Here is a 19486-nt window from a genome sequence, read left to right on the forward strand (position 1 = left end):
CCGCTCGCACTCTCTCTGCCTCTCTCCAAATAAATAAATAAACTTCACAAATAAAAGTGGATCTAAACCTTCAAAAGCTGCTTATTATTACTGTGGCTTATAATCGTTCCATGTGGGCGGTATACATTCTGAACGTGAGCTGCATCCTTCCACGTGGCTCCATGTACACAGACCTGTGCATCTGTAACGTACATGCTGCACATACTGCTCTGATGATACTCTTGATGAGGCTCCTCCCACTCTCCAGGTTCAATCCTGCTGCTGCTTTGTAGCTTTAAAATGCTAATCAGCGTGTCTGAGCATTCAACAGATACAGCAACTTCATCTACTAGACTTGAAAGTACTCCACCCTGTCTACTTAAGAGCATTCTAGAAGCTAGGTGGCAACAGTAATACATTTACTTAATGGTGAAATGTTGTATTAAAATTATAATTGAGAGCCGTAAATATTGAATAGGCATATGTAGTACATTTCTCCAGAGTGGGAATTAAGCATGAAGGTATGTGTCAGGCTGGAATGAAGTGTTAATATAGGGGTACGGTTATGACATTTCGGCTGTGAGTAGAGAAAGTGACGTGTCTCCATGGTTTCTAGCATATAGCCTTGGTATCTAACTGTCACACACACTGAAAATGCAAGGTAGTTATTGCTACTATGACATGTTCTATTTGTGTCACGCTTCACAGGTTCATAAAGAATTTTAAGTATATATACTCTTATCTTATTGTTACAGAAACCCTGGGAGACACAATATCCTTCTAGAAAGTACACAGTAGGCCTCAGATACACCTAAAGGCTAGACTGTTATTTTGGCCATTTAAATCTGGCCAAATCCTCTCCCTCCCTCACATCTATCCCAGGCTTTAGTGTATCATACTGCCTCAATCAGGAATAATTCACTCTGTTAAAGCAATAGCAATAAAAAACAACTTCAAACAAAAATAGAATATAGCTTCTCATTTTGTGCAATTTTATAACCATGTATTTTAATGCATGAATTAAAAATGCAGAATAAGATTACATACTTTGGCTTTGACATTCAAAATAGACAAATATTACAAAGGACAGCTAGATATATAATTAAGTAAATTCTAAAAATGATAGGATATCAATTTGATATCAATGATATCAGTGATAGGATATCAATAGGAGCCTGTAAAAAAAAAAAGGCAATTCTTTTCCATATATTGTTCCTTTTTTTATATTTGCTAACAGTTGCAAAGTAAATTTTCCAAACTGTTTCCTCACTTACATCTTTCAAGCACACAATAGATTTAAAACTCAGGATTCCCTCTGCCTCTTCTTCAGCCAAAATAATCAGAGGAAAGATAATTCCTTTCAATGCTTTACATTTTAAGAATGTCTTGCTCAGAATCTATTGACAAAATGTACTACTGAAACAACTTTGTGGAGTTAAAACACAGAGACAATGTTCCTTCCTGTCAGGTTGCAGATGTTGAGACTTACCAGAGGGGACACTTTTCGCCTTCTTGATGGAGACACCTCACTTTCCTTAGTCGCTTGTTGGCGCAACAAAGCTTTGAGCTGATTAACTGGAGAGCAAACACAATGGTTTCATCAGCCTTACTGCAGAGGCTTATCATCACCCATCCATGCTTCCATCCACGTAACAAATATTGTTTAAACATGTTATAGGCATCAAGAACTGTGCCATGGACTGCGGATCCGAAGGCAAACATGAGAAAATCTCTACCATTTAAGAGCTAAGAATCCACCGAGCAAGACAGATCCACTGACAGATACAAGACGACAGAGTAAGTTCACATGTAGAGCAGCAGCTACACGTAGTGCCGTAAGAAGAGGAAGCGCCTAACCATGCCTGTTTTTTTTTAATTTGTTTGTATGTTTATCCATTTTTGAGAGACAGAGAGAGACAGAGCACAAGCAGGGGTGGGGCGGAGAGAGAGGGGGACACAGAATCTGAAGCAGGCTCCAGGCTCTGAGCTGTCGGTACAGAGCCCGACCTGGGGCTCGAACCCATGAACCACGAGATCATGACCTGAGCCACCCAGGCACCCCAATCATGCCTGTTTTTATGGAGGAGCTAACACTGTGAAGGATGAACAGAAGATTACCAAGCAGAAAAGGGTCCGAAAAATCCCACTTGGAGGGCGTGGCCTATGCAAGGGCATAGAAGCAGGGCCAGTAGGTTGGTATGCACTAGAACATGCCTTGCAAGATGGGTGGCTGGGAGGAGGACAGAAAAATGAGGCTGAAGCGGTATCTTGGAGGCTCTTAAGAAAATATTGCTAAGACACACAAAGGAATTGGGACTTCAGCCTATAGGCATCACGAAGTTAAAGGAAAAATATTAAGGAGCGCCTGCATGGCTCAGTCAGTTAAGTGTCTGACTTCGGCTCAGGTCATGATCTCACAGCAGGTGAGTTTGAGCCCCGTGTCGGGCTCTGTGCTGACAGCTCAGAGCCTGGATCCTACTTCGGATTCTGTGTCTCCCTCTCTCTCTGCCCTTCCCCACTGGCACTCTGCCTCAAAAATAAATAAACATTAACAAAATATTAAGCAAGAGGATTATAGTAGTTGGTTTGTGTCTGAGGAAGAAAAGCCTAGCAGTAGAGCAGAGGGTGGACTGGAGTTCTTACTGTACGGGATGTAGAATATTCTCTGTGTGTCATTCAGACCCGGGCTGTTATCCATCCACACTCACCGGCATGGCTGTGTCGCAGTTCATGCCAGGCAGTCCCGGCGTCCTCATTTTCCTCATTTTCCTCATTTTCCACACTGGGACCCGCAGCGTCTTCTCCAACGGTGACATCACCTTCTCTCAGGGCACATTTCAGTTGGTGAATGCTTCTATTTGCACGTTCTGCAACAACAGCCAGGTGAGAATCAGGGCCTGGGAAGTCTGCATGCCACCATGCACACTTACCCAAAAAGACGGTTTCTAAAGAAGCAATTGTTTGTCATACTTCATGGAAAAAAAGCAGAGTTTTGTTTCTAGCCTGCTGAAGACAGTGCTAGAGGAAGACAGAGATGAAGTTTATGGGTCAGAGGTTAGACCTGATGATCTCTAAGGTCCCTGACATCTCGGTGGTGGATATTCACTAAGTATAGCTCTACCGCCAAAGAGGATAATGGGAGAGCTCTTCCCCACCCTACAAGCACTAACCCCACCCCAGAAAGTGCTCCCCCCTCCCCTCCTGGAGACACTGGGGTGGGTGGGCAGAACCGGCAAGAGGGACTCCACACCAAGTTCCTGCCCAGGGAAGCCCAGTTTTCCTGTGAGCCAGATGTCCCTCCCCAAACAGGAGACAGTTGACTACCCGGCCGCGTTTTGGTCAAGACTGAAATAGGTGATGTGCTCATAGTACCAGCCTCTGCAGTACAGTCCTTCTTCTGCCCTGCTTGCTGACCACATACTTGCAGAAAGTGTCGCTTAGTGAACCTCAACACCCCTAGAATTGGAGCTTCAGCTCATTAGCACATACTTAACATTACAGTCTGAAACAAAGTATCTGAAGGCATATTACTGTAGTAGTTCATCTCTACAAATAGCCTCCCACAAATCTAGCCTCATGCCCTTGTCCCCTCCCAGGCTGTAACAGAGTAAGTCAGTGACCTGCACTCGCCAACGGAATGCAGAAGTTACACGAGGCCAGACCAGGCTTCATTTCTGAAATGTCTGGTAGCTTGTTTCCTCCTGCTTGGAATCCATAAGCCACTAAGTAGGAAGTCTGCCTGATGGAGAGATTGTGGAGAGGCCATGTGGAAAGGAGAGCCTCTGACCCCAGCAGGGCCTCTAGATGACTCCAGCCCCAGAGGCCATGTAACTGCAATGGCACAAAAGAGACCAGAAGAAATGCCCAGCTGAGTCCAGTCAACTCACAGATCCAAGAGATACCCAAATGCCTCCAGTTGTTGCTGTCGGCCATCAGGCCTTACAGTGGTTTGCTACTCAGCAACAGGTAACTAAAGTAATTAGGCAGTGAAATACCTACCCGAAAGCATTTTCAGCAAAAGATCCAAGACTTACATTGAAAACAGACCTATACTGGGGTGCCTGGGTGGCTCAGTTGGTTAGGCGTCCAACTTCAGCTCAGGTCATGATCTCACAGTTTGTGGGTTTGAGCCCCACATCAGGTTCTGTGCTGTCAGCACAGAGCCTGGAGCCTGCTTCGGATTCTGGGTCTCCCTCTCTCTCTGCCCCTCCCCTGCTCGCTCACACACGCGCTCTGTCTCAAAAATAAACATTAAAAATTTTTTTTAAAAGACCTCTATTAATGACACTAGTGATGGCATTAATAATAATCCTATCCTACTTTATGGATATTTTTACAGTAGAACAACTGGAGAACCAGGCAATCGATTGGCAATTTCACTAATTAAGGTCCATGTGCTTTCTCCATTTAAACTTGTTGTTTCTACTAATCTCTTATGATTCAATTCACTGGTTCCAATCTAGAAACCTTTAACAAAAAATGTTCCTTGTACATTAGAGCTGGGACCCCGATTTCTGTCACCATTTTCATATTCTGACATTTGTATTTGAAAATTATTTTTTAATTCACTCATTGATTTACCAAACATCTACATATATCTAATATGAAAATTTATGTTAGAAAAAGATGGATTCCCATGCAAATTCACCTACATCTATTATCTATTTCAGATAGATTGCATCTAAACAATCCTCAAGGTCTTCGGAGGAGAGGAGCACCTTGGTGGCTCAGTCAGTTAAGCATCCGACTCTTGATTTCAGCTCAGGTTCTCCCAGTTTGTGAGAACAGAGTGTGCTTGGGATTCTCTCTCTCCCTCTCTCTGCCCCTCCCCTACTCATGGTCTCTGGTGCATACTCTCAAAAATAAATAAATAAGCTTAAAAAACTTAACTACATTGAAAAAAAAAAACAAAAAAACAGATCCTTAGAGGAGATGGTACGTTCCCTAAGAAGGAGCAACTCATAACAATGATGGCCAATGACATTCTTACTCTTCTGATCTAGGCTCTTCTTTGACAACTTAGATCTGTTTCTTCTTGTGGCCTCAGCAGAAAAGCTCCTAATCTTTGCCACCTATATGTGAACTCTAAGAGAGCAACAAAACAACTATCTTTTCATTACCAGCCATGGATGAAAATATATTTACTAACATATATTCTGCAGGACCTTGAAAAACAGATTTTATTTTCTCCAAGCTCATTGATTTCAAAGTTTAGAACAGAAAAAGTAAGAGGAAAAAAAATACACTCTGTGTTACAAAATAGCTAACATAGGTTCTTCTCTTAGAGGAACTCATTTTATTTCTTGATTAAACTAAAGAAAACAGGTTTTTCAGGTCAGGGTTCAACAATGAAATTTTATTATTAACTACACAAGAGACTCACTGCATTTATCTCTACGTTTCTCTCCACACACCAATCCTATTTCTGCACAGACCTTTCTGTTACAGGCCATCGGTGCTAAATACTAACTGAGCCTGGCTTCCTCTTACTCATCATGAGTTTAAGAAAAGCCTGGATAAGACACATTACTAGTTTTAGCAAAATAAGAAGTAGCAATAGTTTTCCCATAACTTCGGATTTTCTAAAGAGACTTGTTAATGGAAACGGAAAACCAAAGTGTTACTTGATAAGAAATTTAGTTCACAGAGCTTTAGATTTACACATGGAATCTATGAATAAAGTACTTATCTTTACTGCATCCATTAGAAAGGAAACAGAGTCTGACTAACACTAAAAGTGTGCTCTGTCGGGGGCATGTGGGTGGCTCAGTCGGTTAAGCATTCAATTCCTGATTGCGGCTCAGGTAATGATCCCAGGGTCATGGGATTGAGCCTCACGTCAGGCTCTGTGTTGAGCATGGAGCCTGCTTAAGATTCTTTCTCCCTTTCTCTCTGCCCCTCCCCAACCCCTCAAAGAAAAGTGTGCTCTGTGGAGCGAAGAAATGATTTCCCTTCTAAGATAAAGAATAATTATTTATTTATACATAATTTGACTAAAAACTAATAAGCTACATTAGGAAAAAGAAAGGAAATCTGGAACAATTTTGCAGTTGAAACTCTATACGTAGAGTTCTTGTAATCAGATTACAAGGGCAGCAGAGTTTCATGAGCTCTTTTAATAATCCCTTTCCCAATTTTCTTCTTTAATCTTTTAGAACTTATAATATTCAAAGACTACATGTTAAAATTATGCTATGAAAATAGTTATTAGTGAAATAGTGAGATACTGAAACCAATAACTATTCTGAAGAAAAGTGATATCCAAAACACGGTTTGGGTTTTTTTTGTGGGTTTTTTTTTGTGTTTTTTTTTTGTGTTTGTTTGTTTGTTTTGCAATTACTGACTTCAATTATTAGGATCAGAGAGGAAGAGAAGGAATTAGCAAGAACTGCATCCTAAAACTAAAACTAAGGAGGTGACAGTTTTAAGTCATTTCAATACTACATTTCAAAACATGTGAAATGCTCTTCAATATATACACAGCAATGATAATTATACAGTGTAACAGACAAACCAAGTCAGTCCTGAGGAGGAATAATGCTTAGATGACTTAAAACAAATGAAACCCTATTGCTTTTCAGCTGGAACCACTGTAACTGAAGGCCCCAGAATCCTTACAAGGAACACTACTCCCCACATGCAGTTATCTGCTACCCACCACATTAGACAGGAGGCGCCAGTTATCACTTCCTGTCCCATTACTATTGGGCACAACTTTATCTATCTATAACCGAGAAACAGAAAGAATACTCCTTTCCTCTTCTCTCCAGAGAGGACAGGAAGAGTATTTCACGCTGCATCCTGATTTCAACGCACCACCCATGCATTGAAAATAAACTTAATTATGAAGACAAACACAAACAGGACCTCTGAGTCCTACAGAGTCACGTGAACATAAAGGTAAGTAAACAGTATTTCTGGGGGTGCACTGTCCAAACATCAATCTGTACAAAGAGCCCCGAAAGTGAATGAGCTGCTGACTGTTGGCCAATTTCAGTCTGTCTTCATCATTCTAGTAATCCAGTTCCCTCCCGGCTCACCATCAGGTCTCTCTTCACCAAGGTGTCTTCGCCAAGACAAAGGAGTCCCAGGCTAGGAAGGATCATCACTTGTAGACCCACCATGAATTATTAATGTCTGCCTTATCCATCTACACAGGGAGATGTGAACAAGAAGTACTCCAGTGACAGGGAGGGGGGACCGCACCCTGGGTAGTGCCCAGCTGTCTCTCAGAAACCATGCAACGGACCAGAGCTCCCTGGGACTTGAGATGCACTGCACTCCTCTAAACAAGCTCAGACCAGGGCAGACAAGCAGAAAAACGAAGCCACAGCAAGATAAGAGATACGTCTGTCTGTCCACCCTTGACTGGGCCTCAGCTCGTTCAGAAGATTGTGGTCACTGTTCACCTGGGAACGGACAGGTAGGGCAACCAAGATAAGAACAGCATAATCCGAAGTCAGGCAGAGCCAGATCTGGAAATGGCAATTATGATAGTGAAAGGGATTAAAAGAAGTACCCAGAAACTACAAGATCGAAAAGAAAATACTGTCATAAAAGACTCTAATAGCTGAAAAATGTGAAGCGGTTGGCACCGGGAGTGAAAGATAATCTGAATAAGAATGTCAGCATCTTAAGAAAGCAGTGTGTGGAAGATCATGAAGGATGTGTGGATGCTGGCAAATCAAGGAGACTGGCTATCTACATAATGGGGGATATGCCAGGTATGATTTGGGGCACCACCTGGGAGGATTTACGCACCCATCACTTTCCACTGATAAGGAAGTCATCCTAGCCAGACTGGCAGATTGCACAACCGATACAACCTGTATCCTTGATGGTAATTACTCTCAAGAATGACTCTTGGGGCGCCTGGGTGGCTCAGTCGGTTAAGCGTCTGACTTCGGCTCAGGTCATGATCTCGCGGTCCGTGAGTTCAAGCCCCGCGTCGGGCTCTGTGCTGACAGCTCAGAGCCTGGAGCCTGTTTCAGATTCTGTGTCTCCCTCTCTCTGACCCTCCCCCATTCATGCTCTGTCTCTCTCTGTCTCAAAAATAAATAAACGTTAAAAAAAAAAAAAAAAAGAATGACTCTTGGGGCGCCTGGGTGGCTCAGTCGGTTGAGCGTCCGACTTCAGCTCAGGTCACAATCTCACAGTTTGTGAGTTTGAGCCCCACATTGGGCTCTGTGCAGACGGCTCAGAGCCTGGAGCCTGCTTCGGATTCTGTGTCTCCCTCTCTCTCTATCCCTTCCCTACTCTCACTCCATCTCTCTCTCTCTCAAAAATAAATAAATGTTAAAAAATTAAAAAAAAAAAAAAAGAATGATTCTCGAGGAACAAAGGCTAAGAGCAAGGCCTTGCTACTTCTAGGTCACAGTATCTCAACCCGGCACTTCTGACGTCTGCACCTGATACCTCTCTGTTGTAGGAGCCTGTGTTGTGCATACTTAGCAGTCTCCCTGGCCTCTACCCACCAGCTGCCAGTCGAAATTAACCCCCCAAACCACCACCAGGTGTGACAACCAAAAATGTCTCCATCCATTACCAAATGTCCCCTGGGTGGAAAAAATCACCCCTGGTTGAGAACCAGTGGTTTAGAGCAATAAAACAGGATAGCCACTGTTCAGTTCCGAGGAGAGACTTCCCACATTACGACATGGTAACTACAGTCTCCTGTTAATGAAAAATGGGCAGGACAGTGAGCAATTCAGCCACAGTAGTGGTGGTGGACAGTGCACAACCTACAATCTATCACAGCCACGATGGGGCACCTCTGATCCAGGTGTCAGGAGAAAGCGTTATACCTACTATAACTGAGAACTTGAAATTCGTATTTTAGCTTCATATTGTTTCAAGACTTAACACATGAAGCAATAGTTACACCTCAGAGCCATTTTTCAGAGCCACCTTGGGTGATCATTCCTGTAAATATTCTAGTGGGCTTTGAAGAAGACCCTCCTCCCCATCAAGGTTGCTTTGGCAAGTACACAAGTACATTTCAAGCTACTTTCTCTACCGTTTGACCTTGACAGGACTATCACTAAATGAAAAGGTAGAAAACCTCAGCACACACTGGGGAAGTGATCAGAGCATAAGTTTGTAAACATCCCAAGAGAAAATATAATTATTCTCAGTTTCTCAATAGTTTGAGAGTAACTTAATCTCTTTTTCTGACCAAGAACATGTGAAAATGCCCGTACAATTTCATAACGCTCAGCATTGTTTTGGTTCTAGATAATTCCAGGGATGACTCTTTACTTGTAAAACAGGTTTTTGCTGGCTTTTCTTTTTTGGCTTCTAAGTCCCGTCTTTTGCCTATTTTATCTCATCAGTAGTATGGATGAGATACTGGCTTTTGTTATTGTGGTAGAAGAAATGGTCATAAAAGTTAAAAGTGTTAAGAAAAGCCATTAGAGGGGCGCCTGGGTGGCTCAGTCGGTTAAGCGTCTGACTTCAGCTCAGGTCACGATCTCTCGGTCCGTGAGTTCGAGCCCCGTGTCTGGCTCTGGGCTGATGGCTCAGAGCCTGGAGCCTGCTGCCGATTCTGTGTCTTCCTCTCTCTCTGACCCTCCCCCGTTCATGCTCTGTCTCTCTCTGTCCCAAAAATAAACGTTAAAAAAAAAAAATTAAAAAAAAAGAAAAGCCATTAGAGCACATAAAACAAAAAAATGAATACATTTAATTTAAATTTTATCAGCCCCAAAAAGAAACTCAAATGTTTACAAATTTCATTTGCATTACCAATCCTTACTTATTACTAGCCAAACCATTCCATGCCTCTAATTTTGAGAAAAGAGAGCTGTTTCAGTCTGCAGTGAAATACCAGAATAATTTTTCCATTCGTAATGAATGTTTCTGGGGCCTTTATTACATTGGTCTCAATGAGGCTGATAGTAAAGCAAACAAATAATCAAACACTAGCTGTGGAGAGAGAGAGAGAGAGAGAGAGGGAGCGAGACAGCGTATATACAGCAAACATGGCAAAGAATATAAAAATATGCAGAAAACAGTTAAGAAAAGCAAAAACAAAAAGAAGAAATATAAGTTTCATGAGTAAAACTGAGAAAAGGAAGAACTTGACTTAAGTTCCACACATGTTAAGTTTGTGCAAGGTCCAGATGATATCACAGCTGGCTAATTCAGTGACCAAAGTATTGGCAAGTTAAGATTAACACAGGCCTTCTACAGATGTGAGCCCTTCCCTGGAAGGAAAAAAAAAAAAAAATTATAGAATCTGTGGGGATGTGCCAATCATACATATAAGTAAAACATAGAATATCAATGTTATCTTCAGTTTTCTCAAACTAGATCAATTTACAGAGAAAAGAATCACCCTCCCCCTCAAATTATGTATTTTCTTCCCATATTCAACTTCTCATGTTCTATGGGCCTAGTTCCACTCTAGCTCTCATTTTTATAAGAGAGACACATAACCTTTTATCATGCGCATGGGGCCAATCAGTGTTGATGGAAGGGATGTTAGAAACCCAGGGGTCTGAGAGAAGTGCCTGGAGGAGGAACCGGCTCTCAGATGTGTTCTGCTTGGCCAGCACAGTGTGGAAGGGAGAAGAAAAGGAAAGAAATTCCAATGTTTTTAGAAAAAAGCATAAGCTGCCCAATTTGGCCATAAGCCTCACCATTCCCTAGTGTCTTCCACGAGGCCATCACACATTTTGTCACCTGCTTGGGTCCTAACGGCAGTAATTCTGCCACCTCGTCCAAATGTTTCACTTTACTGATGAGGAAACAAGAATCCAAGAACAGTTTACTGACTGCCTCAGGTGACACCGATACTTATTGGCAAAACCATAGTAAGATTTCAGTGACCTGGCTCCTGCTTCCACATTCTCCTCTGACTCCACTATACTCTTACGCAAATTCAATCTAGAGCCCAGAATGCCACCATGTTGAAAGAAAATGAGGAACCAGTATCTAAAATGCTGGTTAATGGCTAAAATATGGAAAATGTTGTATTCTTGTCACAGTTCAAGTTTGTTCCATATTTCTTTATGCTCACCTAACCAAAGGTGGTCAGGACCTACGTGAATAGGTGAGTCATGAACGCAGTGCTGTTGACACAACTGTACCCACAGCTAACACTGCAGCAATGGACTAGACATCATTGTGTTATTAAGGCTGGGACACTGCTCTTCTAACAAGTTCTCTCCTTCTTTCCGTTACCATAGCACTACATTCAGGGTACAGGACTGAAAACAGCCTGGATTCCCTGTTAAATTGGTTTTTCTGACCCTTTCTTGGCTACATACTAGTTATTTTATATCCTTGTGGCCTTGTACAATGAGAGATTTCAATCAGATTTCAGTGAGAGAAGAGCTATATGCTACTCTCCGCAGTTCCCAAGACAATCCTCAGTCCTTCTGTAGGTCTTGAATGCTAGCTGCCTATATTAACCACAAAGGGGATGAACACCTAGCCATACTGCCAGGTGACCTCCCAAGTCACTTTCACTTCTGTATTAAGCTCTGTGATTCTCAGGGTACATGGGATATGTCCACTTTTCCCCACTCTGGAGACTTTCAGATCACCTACTGTGAAGCAATCATATTACAGATCTGAGGGGTAATGAGGCCTTCTAGTTTTTCTGTCAGAATGCTTACTTTGAAGGACAGTCACTAAATCTCTCTAACTTCTTGCAGTGGCGGCACAGACAGACAAGCCAAAGCCAGAGATCCCTTTAGAGAGGATAAAGAGGGGTCACATCTGGGAAGCCTAAGGAAAAGGATGAGGGGAGTGTGGAGTCTGCAAACAGGTTCCCTCCTTCCATGGCTGCTCTAAGATCACAGGTCAAGGACAGGCAAGAATCCCACTCAAGATTCATAAGAAAGAAAGCAGGTTGACTCTGCCTTTCAAATGAGAACTTCAAATTCTTAATATACTATAATAGTCCCTAAAATTACATTTAAAGCACAGAACTGAGGAAAAGCTATGAAAATGAGGGATTATCATAGAAAATTGTGAAAGCATTTTGCGTTTTTATATGGCTACTTCCTGGCTGAATATAATTGAATGGTATTAATAACGATTACATGTACAGTTATTTAGGAACCAGAGAAATAACATGTGAGGAAGGACCAAGAATGCTTATGAGCCTTTCTTTAAGCACAAACAAGGCAAAACATTTTGGGGACATAATAGCAGATAAACAAAGACAAACAAAGCAAGAAAACCAAAACAAAATAAGACAGAAGTACTTAAAATTACCTTTTATCTGATTGTATAGTAACAGAATTCTCAAGTTATTAAGCACAAACACTGAAAATAATGAAGTTCCACGTGTAAAATAATGCCACTGTACTTTGTTTATTCAGAAGCACGAATTTTTATATGTGTGAAGCAAAGAACTTCTATATGTGTTTTAACTCAGGATTGGTTGTTTCTTTCCATGTGCTATAATTTTTTTAAAGTTTATTTATTTTGGGGGTGGGAGCAGAAAGAGACAGAGAGAGAGAATCCCAAGTAGGCACTGTGCTGTCAGCAGAAAGCCCAACACAGGGCTGTGAGATGATGACTTGAGCCAAAATCAAGAGTCGGATACTTAACTGTCTGAGACACCCAGGTGCCCCCATAAGCTGTTATATAAACCAAATAAACATAAAAGTTAAAATGCTACTAAATAAATAATAAAATAAGTCATGAAAACCCAGGAAAAATTTCAGGATCCATTTCCTGATTTGTTGTGAAAACCATCACTTGAAAAAAACCTTTAACTTTTTTCTCTTCTTTATGTTTGCTTCTGATTATAAATGTTCTTTACTATCACACTACATTTATAATTTATCTCTAAATGTATCATCTTTGAATGAAAACTCTCCACTCTATATAATTACTGAAAGCAGTATTAGTTTGAAATTAACTTTATTGCATTAAAATGCCTAAAATTAAGCCCCCAATGCTTACATAAAGGTTCAAAATAAGGCAAGAGGAAGAGCAGCATTAGCAGAAACTTACAACAGAAAACAAATTGTTTTCACCAACCTCAAAAAATCACTCATTATCATTGTGCACAGTACTTTTCTTGCTTTCAAATGAGAAGTTAAAAGTAGTTATTTCTGTATCTAACAGCTCTTGAAATACCAGTAGGCTGATGAAAACATTCATCAAGACCAATTATTTTACTCATGCAGTTTGAGCATGAAGAATATTGACAGTTTGTAACACGTTGACAGATGGAAACAATACATAATAACCCTTACAAAATCTAGAGTTACTAGAAGGTAAACTTTCTAGTCTCTTCGAAAAATCTTCACTTTGCTGCAAGTCCCAATTATAAATAGCAGCTGACATTTAATGAGTGCTTATGTGCCAAGCAGTGATTTTTACCCTTATTCTCTGTCATAGTAATCTGTCATTATTTTATTTATTGTTTTTTCCTCCCACTAATCCAGAGGCTCCATGGGGACAGGGACTCTGTCTACTTCTTTATTGTATCCCCATCGCTAGTATGCCTTACATATAGTAGGCACTGAATTGTTAAATGACTCATTGTTCTAAACACTTTAACTTTTTAAAACTATCAGTCATGGGGCGCCTGGGTGGCGCAGTCGGTTAAGCGTCCGACTTCAGCCAGGTCACGATCTCGCGGTCCGTGAGCTCGAGCCCCCCGTCAGGCTCTGGGCTGATGGCTCGGAGCCTGGAGCCTGTTTCCGATTCTGTGTCTCTCTCTCTCTCTCTGCCCCTCCCCCGTTCATGCTCTGTCTCTCTCTGTCCCAAAAATAAATAAAAAACGTTGAAAAAAAAAATTTAAAACTATCGGTCATGGCCTAGAGTGTTAAGAAAATGCAAAAGAATAAGTGGAATGTATTACATTTAGTAGAATATTCTTCAATGAAACTTTTACATGTATATGTCATATCTGTGTAACAGTAAAAAAGAAAAAGGCTGAAAATCACTGCTTTACGTGGATTATTTCATTTGCTCCTCACAATAACCCTGTAGACAATACCATAACTTCTACTTTAAAATAACAGAACTGAGGTTTCCAGATGGCATATATGATGCCCATGATGATAGAGCTATCTACAAGTAAGAACATCATTTCTATAAAGACTCACTCACAGGGTACCATACTAAGAAAACCTGAATTAACTAAGCAAGGTTTCAGTAATAGTAATTGTGACATGATTAATAAAGAAAAAAAAAAAAGCTTTTAAGGGGGCCAGTCCTGACTGAATTTAATATCTGGCTTAGCCACTAACCAGTTATGTGGACTTTGGACGAACTTAATCTCTTTGCACCTAGATTTCCCCATGTGTAAAAGAGGGGTATTCATCAAGTTGTTAAGTTTTAAATGACTTGATGTATGTAAATAGTTTAGACGACTAAATAGAAACTGTTCTGATTAAAATAATTAGTATTTCCTTTTTCTTGGTCCGAAAAATCACATTCAACCCATTGCACTACAGTTGGAATGTGTAAAAAATGTGAATAAGGAATTTACTGGATTAAAGAGCAAAGCATGGGAACTGGGCAAGTTTGGAATAGAGCCACCCAAGAGGTTCTGCTGGACTTGGGTGAGAAAGATGCTAAGTCAAGCTCAGGGAGTTGGTCCAGGTAACTATGGGAATCAAGGGAAACAATACTGCTTAACTGTAAAAACAAACACAAACGACTTCATCTTCCCTCAAGGATCACAGCAACATCCATCTTCCTCTGCATATTGGCTGGGGCCAATCCAAGGTGTCAGGAAATGCACCTGGGCCATCTCCCGCCCAGTAGGGCCTGGTACCAAGGGGCTAGGGCGCAGAGGTTCGGCGCAACTCACCCCGGAGACTCCGTTGATACTGCCCTAGAATCTCCTCCAGGGTAGAGTTCTCCGGGGACTTCGCCATGCACAGACTCGGGGCCCAGAGATGGGAGTTACGTAGGGAAATGTCCGATGTCGCCCTTCGGGGAACCAGAGGCCTTGGCGCCGGAGTAGCACCCGCCAGCTTCCTGCCGCTGCTGTCACTGGGGAGCATGGAATCCCGGTCGGAGCTCGCTGGGGGCCCTTCCCACCCATTCGCCCTCATGGTTGGTTTCGGGAGTTGTAGTCCGCAGACTGCGGGCCTGCAGTCACGAGGCTCCTAAAAGGCCCTTCCAACTGAACTACAATTCCCAGAGGTCATTGCGCCTCAAGGTTTGGCGGTTTGGCAGCCAGATCCGGTTGCCAAGAGACTGCCTGGAGGCTCCGCCCTTTTTCTGTAGCCCAGCCTGGCTGAGTCCTGCCTTTATCCCATCCTGCTGTTTGGACCACCCAATCGACAGAAAGAGCTCACTGAAGGTCTTGACTCTTCTAAATTTGCTGGCTTGCAGTTGGTCCTTGAAATTTCTCAAGGACACAAATAACAAGTTCTACACCCTTCAGCCGCGACATCTGCCAAAATGGCCAAATACATTCTCAAGAAAAAGAAGCTTTATATCTTCGAAACAGCCTAGATTGTGAAAGCGGCTGACACTACAATTCCTAGCATGCCCCGCAACCCGACCTCCACTTGGAGTTGGCGCACTGCCCTCTGGGAACTGTAGTCCTTTTTAGTTGCGGTCCCGGCCTTACACCAGGGTCCTCTTCATTGTTCAAGCTGGTTTTTTGGAGCACGCCTGCGCAGTAGGCAGCTGGAGAAGCCTTTGGGTGAGACCCTCCACACAGCCCCTTTTCATTGTCTGCGTTTGGCGCCTGCGCAGTAAGAGATCGTTGGGACGGCCGGAGGAGGGGATAGGGCCGGGCTCCTCGCCCTTTCCCCAGGCGCCTGCGCACTGGGCGGCCGCTCTCTGCCGTTACCGCTATGTGTGGGGCGTGTGTGGAATAACGTTATTGCCCAGCGGAGCTCAGGGCCGGGAACTCGACCGCAGCGGCAGCGACGACGACGACAGCGGCGACGACGACGACGGGGTGGGGGGAGGACGGCGTGCGAGAGACTCACGGGACGCGACGCGCCCCGCCTCCCCCGTCCGGTCCCTCTCTCAGCGGTGAGGGGTAAGTGATGCGCTCAGCGGCTCGGCTGAGTCGCTGCCGTTGCCGCCGCCGCCGCTTCCCCACATCCTCCGGGGTTTGCAGCGGGGGCTCGGGGCGCGGCCCGCGGCGGCCGGGGTTGCTTCCCTGCGGCTCCGCACGGCGCCGCCACCCCCTCCTTCCCCTCCCCTCCCCCACCCTGCCCCCAGCCCCACCCGCCGTCCCTCCGGGCCCGCGGCCGCCGCCTCTTCCCGAGGACGTCTTGAATCGTTTTCAGCCCTCTCTCGGCTTTGTGCAGCCCTCCCCCCTGCGTCGTAGCAGTTTGCTAGGGGTGCGGGCGGAGCATCGGAGGGAATGGCTGTGCTGCCGCCGGGGCAGGGATTTTCCCCCCCCGCCCCGATCCGAGCAGCTAACAGTGCCGGCCTTTTCTGTGAGGTTGGTCTGGCGATGTGGGGCGGTTTGGGGGAGGTCAGGCGAGGAGCCCTCCGGACGCGGCTGGAGGGCGTGGAAGACGTGGAGTCACGCACCCTGCCAGGCGACTGCACCCGCGCTGGCTCTGGCTCTGTAGTAAACCCGGGGGAGGAGAGAGTGGCTTCCTGTCGGCTTCATTGTCCTAAGATTCAAATGTGGGGTTTGGGTATGCTTCCCGTCATTTTATGCATAACACAGGGCGGGAAGACGTGGGATTTGTATCCTAAGTTATAAAAACTCTGGGTTTTTTTTTTTGGGGGGGGGGGGATGGTGTTTAGCAGAGTTTTATTTATTTGAAGAATATAAGCCCCTGGAAGACAGGGACGGTGCCTGTCCAAGCATTGCCAAGGTGATAAATATAAAATTACCAGATGGCGAGGAAGAGTGGACTTAGAAAGGGCCTGACGACGAGGCTGTTGTGTAGCAGGGAAATGAACCAGCAGAATTGTTTTTTCGATGGGTGGGTAACGCATTCACGTTCCTAAGGGAATACATGAGGCTTCATCTTTCCGTTTTGTTTTTTGAGCATTCAAGACAAAAAATAGGCCTCCTACCTTTCTGTTACTGATTTTGTTGATAAATACTTTTATTCCCTTAATGAAAATTCACTCGTTTGGGAAAAATGTAGTGAGGCAGATGATAGGTGATTGAAAATGCATCTTTTAAAATGATTTGATCTTAAGCTTTCATTGCTTACAACCAACCGTTTGCTGGCGTTAAAACCAGGGGAAGAAAGAATGAAGCAGGATGGGGAGGAGCAGGTGGAGGAATAATGGGAGAGGAGAGTCTTACATTGTGAGTACTCTATCTAAATCTTCAATGATACAACCCTAGCTGGACATGCTTCAGAAATTTAGTAATTCAGCTCTGGAAATACTACATTGCAAGGGACAAATAATTTTGTATTTTTCTGCCGTTATTTTTGAAAAACTAAAACCAGGGCTGTTTTTCATCCTTCCTAACTTCGTAGATACGGTAGAATTTTGATGTTTTAAAACTCAATCTAAGTGCACTTGACACAGAGGAGGACCCTAAAACTTGGGAAGTTCACTGATTTGTCTGTCCGAGCCTAACTGCTAATGAAAGGGCAGAGCCAAACCAAGATCTGTGCCTGCAGAGTGCTCTTTCAGTTCTGTCCCTTAGTCTGCCTACCCTGTGAAAATTTGTGGAAAGCTTCTCTACAGCTCCTTGAGTTGTCTTTGACAATCAAGTTCATTGATACCCTAGTTTGTATTAATCTTGTCCTTTTCTTTGTGATGTAAAAATAGTAATTCTGCTGAAGTGGAGCTTTAGTTTTATAAATTAACTTATGATGTAAGGAAAGATGCCCTACCAGGGGGTTTTCATAAAAACAAACTCTTGGAAGCTTTTCCCTACTACTTGTTAGTAACCATATTTTAATAGCATTTCCTAACATTCAGTATTAGTTGATAGCGTGATCAACTCTGTAAGCTGTTAAAAATAAAATTGCCAGGTAACAAGAACCTGTGAAGTTCATTTTTCTCTTCTATTAATGAATTATATTATTTGCAACTTGCCTTTTGAGAAAAAATCTTTGTTGAACTTTTTAATCAAAATTAAATTTATGTGTTTTCATTGAGCTGGTTTTCACACAAAGTGCTTTTTTGCTTTATAAACTTTTAAATTTTACATTGCATTTCAACAGACTTAAAAAAGAATTTAGTAATATGCCTTTTAAATTTTAGCTTACTTAAAAGTAATCTATTGTTAAATGCAGCACGGGGAATTGTATTAAGTCAAACTTTAAATGTATTTTACTGGTAAATTTCGCTGTTGTCAGTTACTTTGTATGGAAATAAATAACCATCTGTGTTTTCTATCTTAGCATTAAAATAATGAAATTTATGCTACAAAATTATACATTATGCCCATTGATGCAGATATCGAAGTGTATTTAAAAATCCTATGCTTAGTGATCTATTTTCTTTATTTCAAGTATCTGTTTCCTTTTATCACTGAAGAAAAAACTAGTTTTATTGTTGCATCTGATAGCAATCAGATATCACTCATCTAGTACTCAGCACTGTATGTTTAACCTTGTTAACATGTTTTTTTATTCAACAAAATTCTCCTGTAAAATAATTTTTACTATTTTAATTAATGAATGATTTTCTCAAATGAATGATTTTGTTCTCTATCATGAACATTGGGGTTTCAAGGAGTGTCCTAATAAATACTTAACAGACAGCAGTGTACTAAATTGCCAGCTAAAATATCTGTACAGTTACAAATTATTATGGAAGTGTAAGTATAACAAAAGAGCAATTAGATGCCAGCTGAAAAATCCTTGGTGGGTAGGTAATATTGAGAACATCATGTGTTGATGTGTTTCAGTAAGAATAATGAGTTTCTTATGGAGAGAAACCTCAGACCATCTTTATTTCATAAACTTCGGTTAATAACCAAGATTTCTAGTAATCAACTACCCTTGTTGAAGTGGGATTTAATTTATTGACTCAAATATTTCTTGAGGGAAGCGCTCAGCAATGAGTTAGTCGCTGTGGGCAATACAAAAGAATAAGAAGACATCTGTTTGGTAGTAGAGTTGATTAAACTAGGTAGATATATAGTCTAGCTGAAATGATTATGCAACAGTATATCTATTTTGTAAAAAAATGTTTTGGCTAAAATGAATGATATGGTCAATGTATACCAATGATAAAGCCCTCTTTTATGTCAAACAAAGGTAGAGAGGAAACAAACAAAAGCAAAGCTAAAGAAAACCTTACAAAAATTACTTCAATCCATATAGGGATTGTACAGGACATGACAGTGGAAAGAATCTCAAGCGTGCATTGCTTAGGTTTGAGAAACAGAATATGAAACATAGCAGAGAATAAGTCATTATTTGAGTATATCAGTAAGAAATAATGTAGAAGACATTACCCTTTGGGACATGATATTTGTTGAATAAATGACAACAACCTACCATGTATTGAGACCTACTAACTGTCAGGCGGCAGGTGTGTGTATGTGTATGTAATTAATGCAAGAGTCTTGTATATAAGGTATAATTTTACACATTTAAATCTGAGAATATTTGAAACCCAGAGTTAGTGATAATTT

At 42.2% G+C, this 19486-nt stretch overlaps 2 protein-coding genes across 22 annotated transcripts in view; one reads left to right on the top strand and one right to left on the bottom strand.

The window, feature by feature from the left end:
• SDCCAG8 (SHH signaling and ciliogenesis regulator SDCCAG8) overlaps positions 1-15190 on the bottom strand; it is a 245777-nt gene extending 230587 nt beyond the window's left edge. For all 12 annotated transcript variants that reach the window (XR_013553167.2, XR_013553168.2, XM_078440951.2 and 9 more), the window contains exons 1-3: positions 14762-15190; positions 2688-2846; positions 1469-1554 (exon numbers count right to left, since the gene is read on the bottom strand). Coding sequence is in view for 10 of the 12 variants with exons in the window: in XM_078440951.2 (XP_078297077.2) it covers positions 1469-1554; positions 2688-2846; positions 14762-15008 (492 nt within the window). In the remaining 2 variants the exon portion in view is untranslated. The remainder of the gene's footprint in view (positions 1-1468; positions 1555-2687; positions 2847-14761) is intronic.
• Positions 15191-15729: 539 nt separating this feature from the next.
• The window catches only part of CEP170 (centrosomal protein 170), a 125744-nt gene continuing 121987 nt past the window's right edge, over positions 15730-19486 (top strand). For 5 of the 10 annotated variants that reach the window (XM_081791851.1, XM_081791853.1, XM_081791850.1 and 2 more), the window contains exon 1: positions 15730-15952. The gene's annotated coding sequence lies outside the window, so the exon portion shown is untranslated. Of the gene's footprint in view, positions 15953-15984; positions 16364-19486 lie in introns of those variants that run through there. The other 5 variants (XM_081791847.1, XM_081791854.1, XM_081791849.1 and 2 more) reach the window with 3 other exon arrangements.

The sequence above is a fragment of the Panthera onca genome, chromosome F1 (genome assembly GCF_046562875.1).
Source record: "Panthera onca isolate mPanOnc1 chromosome F1, mPanOnc1 haplotype 2, whole genome shotgun sequence".
Lineage (NCBI taxonomy): Eukaryota > Metazoa > Chordata > Mammalia > Carnivora > Felidae > Panthera > Panthera onca.